A 20,890-nucleotide genomic window follows, 5' to 3' on the forward strand; every position below is an offset into this window, starting at 1 on the left:
ATTCCAATCCCAAAAGTTAAAAGAGACGATCTATTTTTTTTTTTTTTTTTAAGTACCTGCCAGTAATTTTTTTTTTCTGATAATTATTTTTGAAAACAGTGCAATTTAATTGGATCGTTTCGGGAAGTAATGCCTTCAAAATTGATCCGACGTGAAACGATGAAACGCCGAAGATTAATCTTCCGAATCGCTCGATTCAACGTTAAACATTAATTTTACAAATTCTTCTCAACTTTCTTTCTTTCAAATGTACAACAGATTATTAATGATGAATAAATATTTTTGATAATGACAATGAAGTAATATTTCGAAACTATAATATTCTTATTTCTCAGAGAATTCATTATTTGCTTCGAACTATCGAAGGAAAGAGTGTATCAGCGATTGATTTTGTAGACGCAGGCTACAGGTTTCGTTGGATTTTATTCCCATGCCGCGGGGAGAATGTTTATTTTCATTTTCGTCAAACTGTTTGAACAAAACTTTTCTTCCTTTGGGTTAAGGGAGGATAAATTATACGTCAACATTCGCGCGTTATGCGCTGATTATTATTGTTGGACTCGGTTTAGGATAATGTAAGACGCGAGTATTCTCTTAATTCGTGAATAATACCGGGACTCTGTGAGAAAATATTTAGAAAATAACCAAACGAATACGTTCGAAATAAAGCGAGAGGAGCGATTACAGGAACTTGTGCAACAGGGCAGGGCAATTTTCAGAAATATTTCAAACACTGAATGGCCACGGACTGTAGAAATACTTAAATTATTCTTATCATTTTAATTAATTCTGAAGATATTGCCCGTGATACAAATGAGGCAAATATTAATATTGTAATAACATTAATAATATCAATAAATAGTAATATTAAAATACTGGCTAAAATTACACATTGAAATACTTATTAATTTCAAGAGTTACACGTTGCTTTATATCATTATGTCATATTAAAATTAGAAAATCAAGGAAAATATAATATCGTGCTCTTCTATTTTTTTCTCGCAATGGTTCCTAAGTAATTAATTAAAAAGTTTGTTTCGAGGATTGTCTCCGTCTTTCCGTTTAAGTACCGATAAGTTACCAGCTATTAAATTAAAGGGAAAAGGAAAATCAAAGAATATAAATTATGAGAGAAAAACCGATTTGACTGATGAAGGTAGTTAGGCAGAACTTCCTGAATTTTCGTTAATAGCATTACAGTTCATTAACGATCGGCGTTATATTTGACCTAGTGGTCCGCGGTTCTCTGTTCCACCGGTGTTTCAGTAATTTTCAACACTAACGAACCCCCTCAAGCTAAAGTTGAACCGCGCACCAGGCCAGAAGTTGGTATCCCGTGGCTACTGCGTGAAAGATCGTCCCGATCGTTTATTAACACAGTCCACTTGCTTCCCTACCGTGTCTGATAAGTAAGAAGATTATGGTACTTAATCTCTCGGGCTCCTCTTTACCAGCCTTAACTCGACAATCAATGGGAAACGAAACGTGTTTCGATGTTAACGAACGATCTTGTACAGTTCAGCTAAATATATAATATAATATAAATTGAAGAAGCAGTTCTTGCTTTAATTGGGAATGTTTATTTTATGTAATATATATAAAATTAAAATTTTTATAAAATAAAATAGAATTGAAATTTTATGTAATATGCATAAAATTAAAATTTTTATAAAATAAATTTTATAAATATATATATTTATATGTATTTTATGTATATATATATAATTTTACGTATAAAATATTTTATAGAATATATATAAAATTTTATGTATAAAATATTTTATAAAACATATACAAAATTTTACGTATAAAATATTTTATAAAATACATATAAAATTTTACGTACAAAATATTTTATAAAACACATAGAAAATTTTACGTATAAAATATTTTATAAAACATATATAAAATTTTACGTAAAAAATATTTTATAAAAATATATATAAAATTTTTATTATCAACAGAATTCGTCTCGAAAAAAAACGTATGTATTTTTTACTATGCAATAATATAATTCGTAGGTTAAAAATAATAGTAAATATGTAAAGTGTAATAATTTGGAAGTATGAACAAATATCTAAGTGCAATGTCACAGTAAAATTTGTCAAACGACAAATTGAATTTACTTCAAAATAATAATAAAAGGCTCGTCGACTTATTCCTATCATTAAAAAAAAAAAAAAAAGAAAGAAATTGTTTGAAAAGTTACAATTTACGAAAAACGCGGTATCGACAGAAAGATAATAAAAAGTCTGAAGGATAAAAGGGGACAATTAAAAAAGAAATAGAAACTAATAGATCCTCGTTCGAATGCTCCGAGAGGCAAGTATTAAATTTGTAATCCGAGTTGTACACGGAACTTTGTGAAATTTCATTATCAAACGGATGAAAACGAGCGAAACAAACAGAGAAAACACGAGAACAGATGTACGCTCGTAACATCTGTTAGGATTATCATTAATGAAAACTGTATGCACAAAGAAACGAAGCAATTGAGGCTGCTTATACAGACCGGCAGGGATGAAAGGGTTATTAAGGAAATTGGAGTGGCATGTGAAAAGCTAGATGACATTAAGCTTTTCCGAAATTAATTGGGGTCGCGAGTATCGATTCGCCACACCGATTCAACCGCTCACTTTTGTGCGCTACCGAACGACGCGACGTGGCGAAACGATTTTTAATTACTTGTTCTAAAGCGACTATTTGGCGCATGATTGAGAGCGCAACTGAAGGAAATGATGAAGCAAACTCGAAGGAAAAAGGGGGAAACGGGTGGAAATGAAAATAACGACAGCTAAATTGAAATTAGGCAGCGTTTGAACTCAACAGTAAAGAATGAAATTAAAAATAAATGGCCAAGCTTTGAAATTTTCTTATTATTATTATTATTATTATTATTATTTTCCTTATTAGAAAAAAAACTACGAAAGAGTATATAAAACTAGCAAAATTTCGAACATTATAATACTTCACGACACATTGGATTGTATCAGGAGGCTATAAAATAGAACGTTTCAAAAAAACTGAAGTGAAATACTAATCAGTCGGCCGGAATTCCGTAATCGATATGCCACGAGAATTATCGATTGCCTCGGTTCAGCAACAAATATAGTCACGTGCATAGTGACGGTTAATCGATAATAACCATTATCATGATTATAACTGCACGATACTATACGATTGGATCCGCCTTCAACGAAATCATTTGTACTCTTGTTTGATAGTTTGATAATTTCTCCTCAAGGATAGGCTATCGACCATATTTCAACAATGATTAAATTAAAAAGGAGCTATGCTTGTTGACGACACGTAATTAACGTTGCATTTACTTCTGGGAATTGCAACAGGTGAAATCCTCTTGCATCATGCATTCAGTGTCCTGTATATCGGTCTGGCGCCATTTTGTCAATCATTCTCACATCTATTACGTGCGCAGATTAATTTGATGATTTTTTCACATAACGTAGATATTTAGAAGAAGACCAAATACATTTCAATCCTCAACCTTAAATTATATTAATTAAAATTATATTGTATAATAGTAACAATAATATTGTAAAATTATATGTATATAAAATATATAAATATATTATAAATATGTACATAAATAAAATTATATGTGTATAATAATATTAATAATATTGTAAAATTATAATAAAAATATTTTAGTAAAATTATATTAACTATACAAGGTGTTTCCAATGTCCAATGTATAACCGGAAAGGAGATAGATTTCTACATGAAAAAATAAGTTAAAGGAGAAAAAAATAATAAGTCAAAGAAAGAGAATAAAATTCTACCATTTGAAGCTTCGTTTTCGAGGAAATCGAGTTTCAAAGTTCGCCGTATTTAAATTTAGCTAATTATGGACCGGGATTCAGGAATGAATAATGAGAAAAAGCTTATTGAAAAGAAGTCGAAAGTGTTTCAATTCAATTGTTTCACAGGAGGAAATTTAAATTTCCTAGAGCATGCAAGTCAATTCTTGGCTACACGCTATGTTCAAAGTTTCTCGAAAACGAGAAATTTTGAACATAGTGTATAGCCAAAATTTTAATTTAAAACAGAGTCGATCCTAGACATTTTGTACACGTCGATTTAGAAATTAACAGCCTCGATCAAAATTACGTTGAAACGCTCGTAAATATCGAAAGATCGAAAATCAAAAGTAGCAGGGTATTCTACACCATGAACGATAAAGATTTTATCGGAAACGACGTGGAAACGTAATATCGCGATTTATCAATGAAGCCGAAGCCTCGATTACAGATACGTTTCGAACGTAACGAAATCAGCTATACGTGTGGGAAAATTTGAACAGAGGCAGTCGATTTTCCAATGGCTTCAACCCAGACCTCGACCTATATATCGTTTGAATTATAAATAAGTATTCCCTTAGAGACCATCGTTGTAGAAAATCGCGTTCCAAACGTTTCACACGTGTCCGAACCAACTTTCACGTACAACATCCTCCGCCAAGCAATAAAACATTTCTTTATTACAGCCTCCTAACAAACAAACGGAAGCTTTGTTTCGCAACACGGCCTCGCATAACTTTTTTTTTACTCCTGGTGCTTTTCACATTTCACTCGAGACTTGCCGATTGAGTACACGTGCACAACTACTGTTCAAAAAGTTTAATCGCTTCCAGCAGGGAAATCATTGTAAAGGATGTTCCAAAGGTAAAATACGATCAAATACGAATATTGGTAGAGGATGATGAAAGAGATGCATTTTTCAATAGAGAATACACAATATTTTTAATCGTATGTGCATATATATATATATATATATATATATATATATATATATATATAGATTATATATAGATTCAAATTACAATGGATAAAAGATGTATCACACTACTTTTCAGTGTAAAAGAACATAACCATCTTCGTTAATAAATAAAAGAGCTAATACCAGAACAATCAATCGGAATAATCAATTTTTTACAAATGAAAATTTTACAAATTTGCCACAGCGTATTTTTATTCAAATGATTCTTTGTTAAACGCGTGAAATCTTTTACTTTTCAAATTACATAAATATACTTTCGTTCAAAAATCTAGAGTCAGCGTTCGAATTTTAGAGGAGACAATAATTTCCTTAAATAAGTATAAAGAGTTTATTTACGACGTTGATACTTTAAAGCATTGAGAGCTCAATTAATTATACTTGCAGATAAAATTATATATAAATATTTATCTTGCAGATAAAAAAATTATATATATATATAAATATATAATTATATATATAATATTATAACAATATTATAACAATATTCGTATTCCTCAAAAAAAAAAGGTAGAAAAATTTATTTCTAAAAGTAAGTGCATATATATATTTTCTCATACACCATTTATGAAACACCCTGTACAATGTGCAACATACAAACCGTGTATCGTACATACACCTTCGTCCACCATTTTTCCCAACATAATGAAAAGACCTCCTAGTTTTTCCAAATCGTACGTAACAGCGTTTCGAGTACGCAACATGACGACGCACGATGACGTAAAATGGTACAAAAATTCCATTAACTTGCCTTGTCGAGCTTCAGTATTATTGAACGCACCCCGCCCCATGACCTAGACCCAAATACAAATGTGCGAATGCGTCATAGAACGCGATCTTGCCGACCTTGCACCAGACCAGAGCTTATCCTTCTCCCTTGGAAGGCTCGCCTTTCATCCCCCTTAGCCGACGATTCTTCATCCTACCGCTCTATAATCTGATAAAACTGCCACCTCTCGTTTTATTTTCTTTCCTTCTTTCGTTCTATCGTTTCCACCGGACGTGCGGTGGAGAAGCGAACTTGAAACGCCGGAAATACGTGCTCGGTGTGCCCGGAGGGCGATAAAAACGGGATCTAGAGTAGCGTGATTTTATACAGTTGGCCGGGGAGGAGAATCTTCACCGTGTATTTTTGGGTTTCACCTGTTGGTTGCTGCATCTGTTTTCATTCGACGGTGGTGGTCTCCATAAAGGGGTTGTTTTGCTTTCACGCTCAATGGAGAGATCTTTTCATTCACAGGAGCGTAGATTAAATTGAATCACTACAACATTCCGATGAAATTGTTTTCGTACTGTTTCCGATCGTAAATACCGCCTCTTTGAAAATTAACGTGTTATATTGCTTTAGATCATTTAATAGATCCCGTGTCGTTATATTGTTACACCTTTACCCTCGTTCGTGAGAATAATTTTGCTTAACATTTTGAAATATAATTTTTTCTATTACACCTTCGTGGATAATTCCGTTATATTTTTACAAGAATTATCAACGAAGGTTTCCCTTTAGTTCGATCAGTAATATATATTACCTAATATATATTATCTTGTACGTTGTGTAACAACGTAACATTTTGAAACATAATTTCATCAAGCCTTCACAAATAATCCCATTACAAACTAACACAGGAATATTCTTTTAATTTCAATACAAATTGCCCTAGAATTTCCAGCTTCCCCATATTGCGCGTAATTTCTTCTAAACACGGAGGAATCTAACATTTAATTTTCTACGAACCTGGATTAAATTCTCAGAAATTACAAGCCCCCTCCCTCCATTTCATTCTCTTCGACCGCGCGTATTCATACAGCTCTTCCCTTCCACTTCTCCGCTCTGCCTTTCTTTATTTAAAAATTCGTGTTTTCACTCGTGTCCCTCTTTTCCTTCGCTTGTCCGCGCAACCATCGGTTTCCCGTATTCAAGAGTCAACCCTCTCTGTCACCATCTCTGCCCAATGCCCGATGTTCCCGAGTCCTCTGTCTCCGTTCAACGCACACGCAGGCGAGCTGGACTCCCGGGAATTCATCGATCGGCACCAACCATCCACGAGAGACACAGAAATGGAGGGGCGAGAGGGTGGGAGAGACACTGGAGTACCTGGTACCACAATTTCAAGGGACAACCGATATAGATCAGTCGAGCACGTGGGATAAGCTACCTAGTTTGATTTATGGGGGTATTCTATTCTGGTAATCCGGCTTAAAAAAAAATTTTTTTTTTTTTTTCTTAGATTTTCTCAAAGTATATGCTTTCGAAAATGTTCTGTGTAAAAGGATTTGTTTGAATTCGTAAAATTAGCAACGTTATAGATGTTTAAAGGAAAAATTTAAATATTTTCGTACAACGAGTAACAAAAGCTTCAAAGGCGTTTTTCTCAACAAATATTTTATTTTATAATATTATTATTTATTCTTATTTTATAATATTTTATTTTTTGCACTGCTCGACTGATTGTAAGTATGAATATTTCTGTACAACGGGTAACAGAAACTTCAAATGTGTTCTTTCTCAAATCCATATTTTTTGAATTGGCTGACGAGATATCTCACGTTTTAGTTGACCGATTGACTTGAAATTTGGAGAAGATCTTCACCGGATGTACCTTTATCGCATCACCACAGATTTCAAAATCTAATGTTTTTTTCTTCGTTTTTTTTTGTTTTTGTTTTTTTTTTTTTTTTACCACCCAAAAGACAAAAAGCACAAGGAAAATCGATACTTCAACTTCAAAATGCTGCCATTTTTTAAATTTTCGAAATTTCGCTGTTTCCGTGGTTCACGCGATAGCTATATTTATACTAATGAAGATGCATTTTTTAGTTTCAAATAACCAGGTGGATCGGAATCACGTGAGCCATTCGAACCCGTTTTTAAAAACATGCTTCACGTAAGGCTATATAATTTCCACAAATTTTATTAATTTCGTTTAAAAAAAAAAATTGTAAATACTCTTTAAGTATAAATCTGTGTGCGAAAACTGCATACCGAAATGTATCATCGTGTTCTTAGAAAAAAATCCCAAAAAAGTCGATTTTTTCAAGCCAGATTACCAAAATACCCCTTCAAAATCGCGTTTCAATTGACTCGGTCTGGGATACACGCGTAACACGGTTCTACGTATCTTTCACATCGTTCCCTAAAGTCTTCAGATTTTTTTCCAAACAATTAACCAATTATCTACAACTATACGGTGTTTCAATAGAGGTGGATAAAAAAAAGTTGTCGATTTGAAATAGAAAGTGTTACAAAAATCGTAATAATCAAGAGCAATCGACTCGTTGCTTGATTTAATTTTTCACAGAATTTATTTACTATTCACAGATGTATTCGAGTTTCTTAACGTGTCGTATTGTTTCTGTCAGGGATTAATTACATCATACTTTTGTTCGCGCGGGCCAGTCACTGTCTTATTGAATAATGAACGAAATAAAAAAAAAAAAACTTTCACGTTTAAACAAAGAAGAGAGGAATCGATCAGTTAAATGGAAGTTGAGAATAGTTTAAATGAAACTCCATTTGAGAATGAGACGAGACGCTGAAGAATAAAAGTGAGACTTTAAAATACTGGAGTCTCAGTGATCTTAGTTATTCTTTAAGCCAACATTAGTTTCGATTTCTGTATATATATATATATATATATTTATATGTATATTTATCTTTTCAAAATGTACACGCCGCGTTATCGATTGTACTAACCTGTTAACCTAGTTACTTGTTATAACCAAAAATTTCTACAATACTACTATACGTGATTATAAAATTAAAAATAAATGCAACAAAATCTATGATTTAATATTCTTCGCGAAGAAAGCTCAAATTACTGTTATTTAAAATATTAATATTAAATCAGGACGAATTAACGCCGAATCAATTCTGCTCCTTGTAATTATAAAATTACGGTGTATATAATTTGATTCGAACAGGACACGTCGAAAAAATGGGAGATCTGCAAGTGGAAAAGGGACGCACGCCTTCGGCCTGAATCGACCTGGCATATTTCTGCACGACATGATGAAACAGCCAGTACATATAGGGTTACAGTCTCCTGTTGAATTTCATTTTCCATGTTTACTCGTTCCGAGCCACTAGCCGAGCCATACCTCCATCGTTACACAATACAGGCAATTTTTGTTCTCGTCAAGCTGGCGAGTTCTCCACACGTACTCTGAACACTTCTTTGAAGAAATCCAACGAGTGTTTCGCTTTTGATAGATCTCAACGTGAACTGAAACGTAAAAGTAATTCGGAGAATTTTGAACGTTTAAATGTTGCCACGTTGTGATACTCTTTTACAAGCAAACGTGTACTTTTCTTTTTTTTTTTATTTAACGCTCTAACAATGATTTCGTATTTCATTCTCAAATTGATTCACTTCGATTTGACGACGATAGAAAAATTTTATGGAACATATCTTTTGTTAACACGTTTCAATTCACCAGTTCCACTATCCGTTCCTTGAATTCTAATTCCGTCTCTAAAGTCTACATTCTACTTCCACGAATCAATATCAACATGACAGTATCTACACCTCTGTTAGGATGTCTTACAATTAGAAAATTTTTCTATACTATTCCTCTACTTGATGGAACTATTTTACTCGACTGACTCGATCTAAACCTACGTTATAGTCATTAATATTATAAAAAATATTATATTATATATATTATAAATATTGCATTATATTATATATATTATATATATTATAAATATTGCATTATATTATATATATTATATATATTATAAATATTACATAATATTATATATATCATAAATATTACATATTATCTATATTATATATATTATAAATATTACATATTATCTATATTATATATATTATAAATATTACATAATATTATCTATATTATATATATTATAAATATTACATAATATTATCTATATTATATATATTATAAATATTACATAATATTATCTATATTATATATATTATAAATATTACATAATATTATCTATATTATATATATTATAAATATTACATAATATTATCTATATTATATCTATTATAAATATTATATTATAAAAAATCATTTATAGTCATTAAATGTTATAAAAAAATATTCTACTTTGGATTTATTTCTGTCCAAATGTACATATATCAAACGTCTAAAATTGTAAGTAATTTCACTGCGAAATATTCCACTTTAGAACAGTCAAATTGCAGAATGTATTTAAAAGAAAACTATTTAATTTCATTTCGTTGCGAAATATATATATATTCATCCGGTCAATTACCAATAATCGTGTCGATAAATGTAATCACAGATACTGCATATTTTTTTTTTTTTATATATATCATTAAAAGCTAAAATCATCGTCGATATTCCTTGCATTACGAAAAATAAAGATAAAAAATTAAACACATGCATGACACATATATGACAATACGTATCACCGGCATGCACAAACGTACGTCACTGAAAATTATCCCGGCCGATATCGTCGAAGATTGAAAATACCGCTGTATTTCATTTATTATTAAACGCACGTGTAATAAACAAATTCCATTGGAATCCTACGGTTTAATAATTCATTTAATTTCCTCCCCGTCGCCCCTCTTATTTACGCACTGCTGCTTATTTATAAATATGTTACCTGCTCCATCGATTTACCTAGCTTTCCCCTCTCCCACCGCAACAGAGCTTTCACGAAAGCGTTCTATCACCTAAGTGTACTCGATTGCGGGAGCAGTAAAACGAGGTGGAATGCGATAGAACTAATACGCACAGAGAAAATAAAATACGAAAGAAAAGAGGAGGGGGGGGAGGAGAGTCGAAAATGCTTTCAATTTTTCAGAACACTGAATCACGGGGCATTTGTAACCATTTACAATGAAATTTGAGAACCGAAAAAACTGAAAACGCAATTTTCAATGAAATATCGAGAACTCGTTGTCGTTGATTTCCACTTACGCTGTTATGATAATTTTACTGTTACAATTAAACATTGTGACATCGTGTTGCGCAAAGGTGTAACGTATAAATTATTTAATAGTATCTGTGAATAATTAGCAATTGTTTGACTTTTATTGGTCTTTCGGGGTTTGAAATAACCGGATGAAAATAATTCGATATTTCAAAATGTGTAATTAAATCATTTAAAATACGACACGATTTCGCTAATCGATAAGGAATCTAATGGCCACCCGATTTTCGTTCGTTCTTTGCGTATTTTCATTCTCGCGCAAAAAGTCCTCGGCGAATTGTAAATAATATAGAACGATTAATTTTTAAATCGCTTCCCGATAAATGTTTACTCGTACTGTTGTTTATAATACCACGACAGTACTTCATTCGTTTCAAATATTTACGTTGCTGTTATTATTTATAAAATGAAACATCGATAAGCGCCTGAAGCGCAAGCCCCAGAAGACCAATCGAAGCATAAAGTAAAAAATTCTGAATAATTAGCGGAACAAAACTCACCGAGATCAGAGAGCGAAACTTTCTCCACGAAAGGATCGACAACAGGCAGCTGAAAATTGAGAACACAAATGAACATTATTGATCCGTTGCGTCGTTTTTCTTTTTATCGTTACAGTCTTTCTTTTGCGAATTAAAGGACATCGTTCAACATGGATAATTAAAGAGGTAAATAAAAAAAAGTTGTCATCGCATTTCTCAACTGTAGACAAACGATAAAATCATGCATGCAAGTAATTCCAATTATTCCGAGCACGAGAATAACGCAAATGCTATATAAAATGTGGGTGTAATTTTAGAGTAAATTTTCTACGAATTTTTTTCATCAAAAATATTAAATTAAATTAAATTTTTAAATTAAATTAATATGCTTTTCCGCATAGTTCGCGTATTCTCTTTGCACTTTGCGTTGCGTTTCTTTCCGACGGAAATACCGCTGATAATTTACAGTGATTAACGGTAATTTAAAAGACATGTAATATCGAAATAAAATACCCACACTTAAGAGTCCCGTTTCAAAATATTACATCCACATTTTGTAACGTGCTCTGCATAACAAAATATTCTTGCCTTTCAATTATATTAGTGCTAGACTGCGAATTGTTATGCGTTCACGCGGCAAGTTTGAAACTGAAAAAATTAATATTTTCGACTATTTGACTATTTAATTTCAACAGTTGAGTGAAAAATTGTTTGATTTAACGCTTTCTCATAATAAAAAAATATATTATATAATATATAATATGTAGCTATATATATTATATGATATATAGCTGTTTCATTAATGATAAAAATAAAATCTAATTTAAACAAAAATGTTGAAGTTAAATAGCTAAAAAAAAAAAAAAAAAAAGAAATGGCTACATAATTTTTCCAACGAAAATAGAAAAGGTTAAAGAAAGATGAAAGCCAAATAGTAAAAATTAGTGGCATAATTACCTAAGAAATAAGAGAAATATCAGAGCCGAATAATCAAAATTAGAAAAGTCACTAAACTGGCTACATTAAATAACTTAAATAAATATTAATAACTAAAATAAATTATCCATTTAAAAACACTTAGCGGCTGAGACACAAATCTCTATTTAGGTTCCATTTTCTTAATATATAATCTGCATAAAAATTCGCATAAAGTTTTATCTTCGACAAATATCTCTTTCACTTTTATCTGAATTTGATCACAATTTGACCGTGACGAAATAACCTCGAGGGAAACACAAAGTACAAAAGGTATAATAATAAGTACCAACGCCTTCTTCAACAGAGATTTCGGACTGAACGGTTGCCTCTTCTTGACGTTGGTCGTGATTTTCGAGTACCAATTGGACAAGATGCCAGACGAGCTGGTACTATGAGCTATGCTCGGGCTCTTGGTGACACTTCCGGTCGGCTCGCTGGTTTGTCGACGAAACACCATTTTTACACAAAGATCTTCCACTTTCGATTTTTACGAGACTTCACGCAGAATGCGATTACGCTTGAATTACTTCCATTTAAAAAAAAAAAAAAAAAAAAAAATAAGCTCATACCCCCTTCTATCCTCACGTTCTATTTTACATCAACAATCGAAGAATTTCGAATGTTCTAATGTGCTTTTAAGAAATCATTCCGATCACTTAATTTTCCAAGCACGTTTACTCAGAATTACTTAGATTGTTCATCAGAGTCGTTTCGTCGATTTTCACGATTTCACGATTGCTCGACACATAAGTCTGAAAAATCCTCGAGAACTCTCGAACACAGTTTTCGAATAGATCCTCTGTGCTTCGCTCGTAGCAAACTCGTGTCACATCATGATCGTTCTTCGGCCAGTTCTTTCACGTGGCGATAGAAAAGTAGTTGAACATCGAGATCAAGAGGCAACATATGAAACACATTTCCACCTCGCGGTTTCTTCCACACGGGCTACATATATACCCTTCGCTTTTTACACTTTCGAGGGAAGGGAAAATCGAATCAATTTCCCCGTCTCATTTGGAAAGAAAGGGTCGTTCTCAATTGTTATTGGATCCTCTGGAAGATCAACCAATCTTCGTGTGAATGATTTTCTTTTTTTCTTTTAACCACTTATAACGTTAAAAATGAATGTATCTACGAATAAGATAAGTGTATTTCACGATATAAAGTATCCTACGACGATCGGTAGAAATAAAATTTCCACCAAACGAATAAAAATATTCTGACTATTGTACAATATACGTTTTTTTTTTTTTTTTTCTTTTTTCTCACTGAGATTTAACTTTTCAACGGCAGATTACATTTTTCCATTAGCAAACGTATCGCGGCGGCAAGGGAAGTTCCAGAAATAAAAATTGCATCAAACTCGCTGAAGCGTCTCATTTAAACGAGATAAAAATCACATCGTCGGAACGTTCTTTTTCGTGTCTGGCAATTATTAAAAAAAAAAAAAAAAAAAAATTGACATAGCTGTCCGTTCTCTGCTGCATTTTCGAATCGACGACTCCAAGCCAATAATTGAGAAATCATAACGATGAAGAATAACCTCCCGTAATCCTCGTGAAAGTGATCGAACGATCAACGAGATAACGAATCGGAAATATCGTAAGAAGATTTTCGCTGATACGGCTTTCCCCGATGCGCTGCGCGTATTCTGAGAAATGAACGACCGATTCGAGAATCGCGGAAGATGCTATACTGGCACTGAACGTCGACATTAGACGTCTACCGGCACTGAATACGAATTGAATCAAACAGGACAATACGAGAGAAATGATCCCTTCTGTGACATGATCTGTACCCGATACCAAGCGAACCGAGAAAACCAGCATCCTTTTCGAAACTCCAGCTCGCAGGAGGGACCTCAGTTGAAATATTTTAAATTATTGAAAGGCGCTTCTGTTACTATGATGAAAAAATTCGATTGGAAGTAAAATAAGAAAAACAGAACTGAGAAAATAATTGCTAGGCTAAAAAAAAAAAATGTGTCTTTTAGACAATGACTTTGGACCGAAGATCGAAATTAAAATATCTTTTGAACTAACTGGCTTTATACAAAATGCATCGACTCTTGAAAATTCTATGATTATTGAGAAAATAATTGCTAGAAAAAGATTGAGAAAATAACTGCTGAGCTAAAAAAAAAAATGTGTCTTTTAGACAATGATTTTGGACCGAAGATCGAAATTAAAATATCTTTTGAACTAACTGACTTTATACAAAATGCATCGACTCTTGAAAATTCTATGATTATTGAGAAAATAATTGCTAGAAAAAGATTGAGAAAATAACTGCTGGGCTAAAAAAAAAAAATGTGTCTTTTAAATGATTTTGAACCGAAGTTCGAAATTAAAATATCTTTTGAACTGACTTTATACAAAATGCATCGACTCTTGAAAATTCTATTCTGTTTAAAAAGGAAAGAGATAAATAATATTAAATGATACCCAAATCATACAATTATGTATTGCAAATGGAAAAATTGACTTGTATTTAAAACATTTTCGTAGCTATTTGCAAGGATTAATAATCAATTCCTACTAAAATAAATCCGATATTCTTTAATTACTTTTATAATTTATAATTAACTTTATATTCATTAGCTATATAATTATAGTATATAACTATATAATTAATTATACAATTTATAATTAATTTTATATTTACTTCAACATTTGAAAGAAATTATATTTAAAACATAACGAGAAAAGTCATGTTTGAACTTAAACTTAATTTGAACTTAATAAATTTAGGTTTTTCTTATACCTTGATGTTCTGTTAAAAAAAAAAAAAAAGAAAAAAGTAGATGGGAAGAAACTTTTAGCCCACCCTGTATTATACTAATTATTTCTGTTGCAACATACATATACCGCACAATACAAAGCATAATGCTGCAAAAATTATTGTGGAATGTTATCTAAATATGATAAACTCGTAATATCGTGAAACACTGTGGGGCTTGATATCGTTCATAAAATTTGCATAGTTTTATAAGACTCAACAATCTGCGTCGCGCTATTTTTGCTTAATTAAAGATTGTCACTCGCCTTATCGCTGATAGGACACTGTATCGCGTATTCAAATGATCTGCAAACCCGCTTATCATACCGACGCGTATTGTACCGTTGTTAAGCCTCATATTTACTGATCTCCGACTGGAACATCTTTCTGCTTACTAGCCGAAGGTAGGTGTTTGCGAGGTACGAGAGAAGAAAATGAAAAAAGGAAAAACAATTTCAAATCTTTGACATCTAAAATCAAGATATATTCTTTTTCCTAGCTTCAAACTGGTATCTGTTTTATTTTTTTATTGTCCAACAATATTTCAATAAAGGTTTGTTAATAAAGCGCCTTAAGCGCTGATTTGAATAATACCGCGTGAATCACGCGATGACTCAGAAGATCGGGAATATATTATTCCTTGAATAATTGATGATGAATCGAATCGAAATTAAAAGAAAGAAAGATCTTTCATTCGCGTTTCCGGGGAAAATCAAGAAAAATAACTGCCTATCTAACCGAGCCTTCGAAAACTTTTAACTAGCTCGAGCGTGCAATAGAATTTTTAAAAGATATATTCATTTAGTTTGGTTTCAAATTTATTCACTCCCACTTTGCTCGAGTTCATTTGTTTATTTTTAAAAATTCATTTTACCACCGAGGAAATCTACACGATCGGTCGTTTTTTTTAAAGCACATTTTAGAACGTTTAGAACGCAGCAAGACATAAAAACGAAATTGAAAATTTCTCAACGAAATACCAAAAGAATATGTCATTCTATTATAATTTAACTCAATCTTACAATAAGTATGCTCGTCATCGCCTAGAAATAATTAAAAAAAAAGCAAACGCTTAAAAAAACAAAACAAAAAAAAAAACACTTCTCTTCACTTCGAGAAAGAGAATGAAACGATTCGCGACATTGTACGAGACGTTCTTCTAGACGATCACAGATTCCAGCAGATTGCAACAAGTTTGCAGAGATCGGTTTGCCAAGTGTCTGCCGGTATCGTTGTCGAGAGTTCGTGAAAACCGGCGAAGACTTTCTAATTTTCTCGTTGGTACTTCAGGTTTTACGCCGTGTTATTGTTGCACGGGCATACACGCAACGTATAACGTACGAGCCAGTGGCTCGTGTAATAAGAAATAGAATGGCTTGGCAAAATTCCGAGGATGATTGCAAACAGTTGAAAGTAAGAGATATAAAGATCATATAATACACACACGTGTTTGTATATAATACACACGTGTGTATGTATATGTATATATATTTCTTAACTTATAATTTTATATATATATATATATATATATATATATATATATATATATTTATTATATATACATTTAACTATATAATTTTTATGTAATTTTAATATATATATATTTTTTAACTTATAATTTTATATATATATATATTTTTTTTAACTTATAATTTTATATATATATATATTTCTTAACCTATGATTTATATATATATATATATATATATATATTTCCTAACTTATAATTTTATATATGTATACATAATATATGTAATAATATATATTTTCTAACTTCTAATTTTACATATGTATATATACATATATGTAATTATAAGTTAAGAAATTTCTTTAAAATTTAATCGATACTACTGCGACCCCATGGCAAATATTTATTTCTCATCGAGATTTCTTCGGTGTCAAAGTTTATCCTAAAGTGCTTTGGTTGAACGTGTAAATATGCACGAGAACTTTAACGTCAAATACGACGCAGATGTACCTACTATAATCAGTGTGTATCAGTGTTCGAAAATAAGGCAGCTGAAATTAAATTTCTCTTTTAAAAATATATATTTACAATAAAATCAATGTTCGTCCATATATCCTGTATTTATATCTCCCTGTATTTATATTTATACATAAGACAACTTTCGTTGGAAAAATAGAAATCGAATTTCAAGCAACTTTCCAACGAAAATTATAAAAAGACACGTGCATGTATTAACGTTTCTAAATGCGTAAACTCGAAGTTTTAAATAATACTTCCATCCCACTTCCATCCCGAGAGAGTGTAGAGTCTCGACTATTATGCACACCTACGCACAATGCTCGTGTCAATATTTATTGACATTAGCACTGTATCAGAGACTACACTAAACGCGTAATAATGTGTTTTTCCAATAAACCATGCGACGTTCAAAATAGAAGCGAAGAAAACATCAGAGAAAGATTCTTTTTTTATTACAAATGTTAAAAAAAGAAAAAAAAAAGAAATTTACGCTTTGAACGCACACGAGATAAAATAATACTACAGAGGAGTACGACCCGTACACATATTTACTCTTACTACATACATTGGTACGTGGCTTGAAAAGATACGACGAAACAACGTTATTTTAAAGAATTTAATTTAAAGAATTATTTTACTATTTCCTTTCACTTGTCATTATACTTCTCTGGTAGACTGGGGAAAAAGTATCGGCCGAAAACTACAAATATGTATAATTCTTTTACCTAAATATTGCAATAGATAGCAAAAGCGAATTTTTTTTCTACATGACGAGCATACTCAACGTTAGACAAAAAAGTTTCATCTTTTTGTAACGAGTATAAATACAAAACTTATAATATTATAATATTATAAACTTATAAATTATATAATAATATCATAAACTATATGATATTATAATATTATAAACTTATAATAATATTATAAAGCTATAAACTATATAATATTATAATGTTATAAACTTATAATAGTAGTATAAAGCTATAATATTATAAACTTATAGTAATATTATAAAGCTATAATATTATAAACTTATAGTAATATTATAAAGCTATAATACTATAAACATATAATAATATTATAAAGCTATAGTAATATTATAAAGCTATAATATTATAAACTTATAATAATAGTATAGAGCTATAATATTATAAACTTATAATAATATTATAATACTATAAACTTATAATAATAGTATAAAGCTATAATATTATAAACTTATAATAATATTATAAAGCTATAATATTATAAACTTATAATAATAGAATAAAACTATAATATTATAAACTTATAATAATATTATAAAGCTTATAATATTTGATCAGAAACGCCACTATCGAGTTCAGAAAAAAAAAAAAAAAAATGACGAACAATAATCGTGAGAGAAACCGATATTCTCTGTGAATCACCGATCGCTAGATCACGCGATCTCTATCTCTTCCCATGGGTGCAGCTCTTTTCGTTTTCTTTTTTTTTTTTTTTTTTTTTAACCAACGCACACGTACGTACCATACGAGACGAGACAGAGACTCGTTCGATCCGTGCCAAGAATAGTGATGCCCGTAGATAGCAATACAAAATACACGTAACAAGCACAATAAACGAACGCACGATAGAACGAGGTAGGCGCCAACGATCATGGATCGACGTGGCTTATTTCACCAACGAGCCAACCCCGGTTCGGGGGAGAAACGCGATAACTAACCAAAATATCGACGAACATAACGGAGTTTCCCACGACATTTCGCATTCACGGTGGGGACCCGGAGGAAAAACGTGCGGCAGTCGGAATTTTGTTTGCTCGAAAGAGAAAATAAATATAACTCGGGGGATTTTGTAAAAGTGGTACGCGAGTGCATTTTTCTCTGACGATAGCGCGAGACGAATGTAAGAAACGATGTGTACGCTATTGTACACAACGGTTGTGTGTTTTTATAAACGCAACTGAAGAGACATAATTCAAGCAGAAATTCGTATTGCAACGAACGCTCAATTTCTTGTCAGACTTTTTACAAAAATGCACAAACGAAGCATTATCTATCCAAAATTTATCCAGAGAATAAAGAGAAAGAGAGAGAAGAAAAGAGAATAAAAAATGAGAATCTTATCCAGAAGATTTTGTAAATTTTTTTTTTTTAACATTCATCTAAATTAATATTTTTACGAATAGGATTGAAGAAACGCAATATGTATCGATAAATGACTAAATGTAACACTCGCTGAAGATTGATAATTGTTATAAATAAATTGTCACATATTTATAACAACGATAAATTTAATAAAAAAATTTAAAAAAAAAGAAAGATATAGGAGTGTGTGTGATTTTACAGAAAATAAGTAAAACGAACCGGTATATGTATATTTATGGCATTCGTGTGTTTTTACGATTATTGCGTATTCTCTTGGAGAATTCGCGAATGCTAAACGATAGAGCTCGCGGAAGTTGATGAATATAAAGCGCTGTCTATTTTTTTTTCCTCTGTTTTATTAGCGCCACAAAGAGCCTCTGAAGGCATGCCAAGTCTTCGTAGAATGAACCATGTTGTAACACCAAGAGTATAATGTTTGGTGCTACAACTACCAAAGTTCTTGTTCAGTTTCTTTTCAACTCTCTTCCTCTCACGATCCAATTTTAGATCACCTAATAATTCTAGATTAAGCAAGTTTTACTGGAATCTGATATTCTCACATACGTGTTGAGAAACATACGAGAGAAGTGAATTATTCACAAGATTTGTTAGAAAAATAAAAGAATAAAAAAAATAGACAGAAATACAAATGAACGTAACATTTAGAAGGGTTTAATATCTCTTTTCTCATATTTCTCTGGAATTAACGATCAAAGATGTACCAACAATTTTAACGAGTCTTAAACAAATCAATACCTGACCGCGACAGGTGCTTGAAGAAGTCTCGAACTTTCGACTCATTACCAAAGAATGTTCAAGCAAAGTAAACGCCAGAGGAAGAAAAAAAGGCGAAATGTCAGAACTTTCTAAAGCCTAAACTCGATGGAGGAGGGACAATATGGAGGAATTTGTGCGACGGGAACTAGTTTCGAGCAGGCAGTGATAATTTACGTATACGTACATTGTACTACATTGCACCTTTATTGACTTTGAACTTGAGGCGGATGCAAAGTGGCCGATACTAAAAATACGATAGACTTTTCGTTTTTTTGGCGTGTATTCAACCGCGACTGTCTATCAGATATAACCACCCATCGACCGAATAATTATAAGTTATTAAAAATAGCGTGAATCGTCTGTTCGCGCGATTTTCAATTCACCGCGAGATATTTGTTTTGCTGGAATTATCAACCCTATTAATTGTTTTAATACTACACGTTTATATATTATATATATAAATTATAATATATAATATATAATATATAATAATATAATAATATAATAATATATATAAATATATAATAATATATATAAATATATAATAAAACACGTTTCAATTTCCAGATTTCCAACACTAAAATTCTTTTGAAACTTTTAAAAAAACAACTTTTCGAAATTAAAATTTAAAATTCGAATTTTTTAAAAATGAAATTAATTATTTTCGCAGTGATATCTTTCCGCTGCAGATGCAAATTCCAAGCGTTTAATCGAACTACAGGAACACTAAGTCGATCGCGACGAGATTGTGCGAAAATTTCGACGATGCTGAACTTCCTGCGAAGATGTCGAACGTAACAACGTGACAGAGAGCTCGGAGTGGAAGGGACAAATTCCCAATGCAGCAATTAACAAGTGAGAATCACCGACAACATCAAGCTTATTCGTAGGTCTGGTTATTTAGTTTCCCTCCGGTCGTTGTCGAATATCGTTGAACGGTCATACAACTTGAGAGAAGTCTGGATTTAAATGGGACACCTACGCGAAAATTCCGTCAACGCGTTACTTGGAGCTGTGCAAATGACAAACG

General features: G+C 31.7%; 1 protein-coding gene across 3 annotated transcripts in view; it reads right to left on the reverse strand.

Annotated features, from left to right (window-relative positions):
• The window catches only part of LOC122528760 (5'-AMP-activated protein kinase subunit gamma-2), a 98,331-nt gene that overhangs the window by 17,615 nt on the left and 59,826 nt on the right, over positions 1–20,890 (reverse strand). For all 3 annotated transcript variants that reach the window (XM_043654221.1, XM_043654222.1, XM_043654223.1), the window contains one exon: positions 11,233–11,281. In XM_043654221.1, coding sequence (XP_043510156.1) covers positions 11,233–11,281 — 49 coding nt within the window. The remainder of the gene's footprint in view (positions 1–11,232; positions 11,282–20,890) is intronic.

The sequence above is a fragment of the Frieseomelitta varia genome, unplaced genomic scaffold (genome assembly GCF_011392965.1).
Source record: "Frieseomelitta varia isolate USP_RPSP 00005682 unplaced genomic scaffold, Fvar_1.2 scaffold_258, whole genome shotgun sequence".
Taxonomy (NCBI): Eukaryota; Metazoa; Arthropoda; class Insecta; order Hymenoptera; family Apidae; genus Frieseomelitta; species Frieseomelitta varia.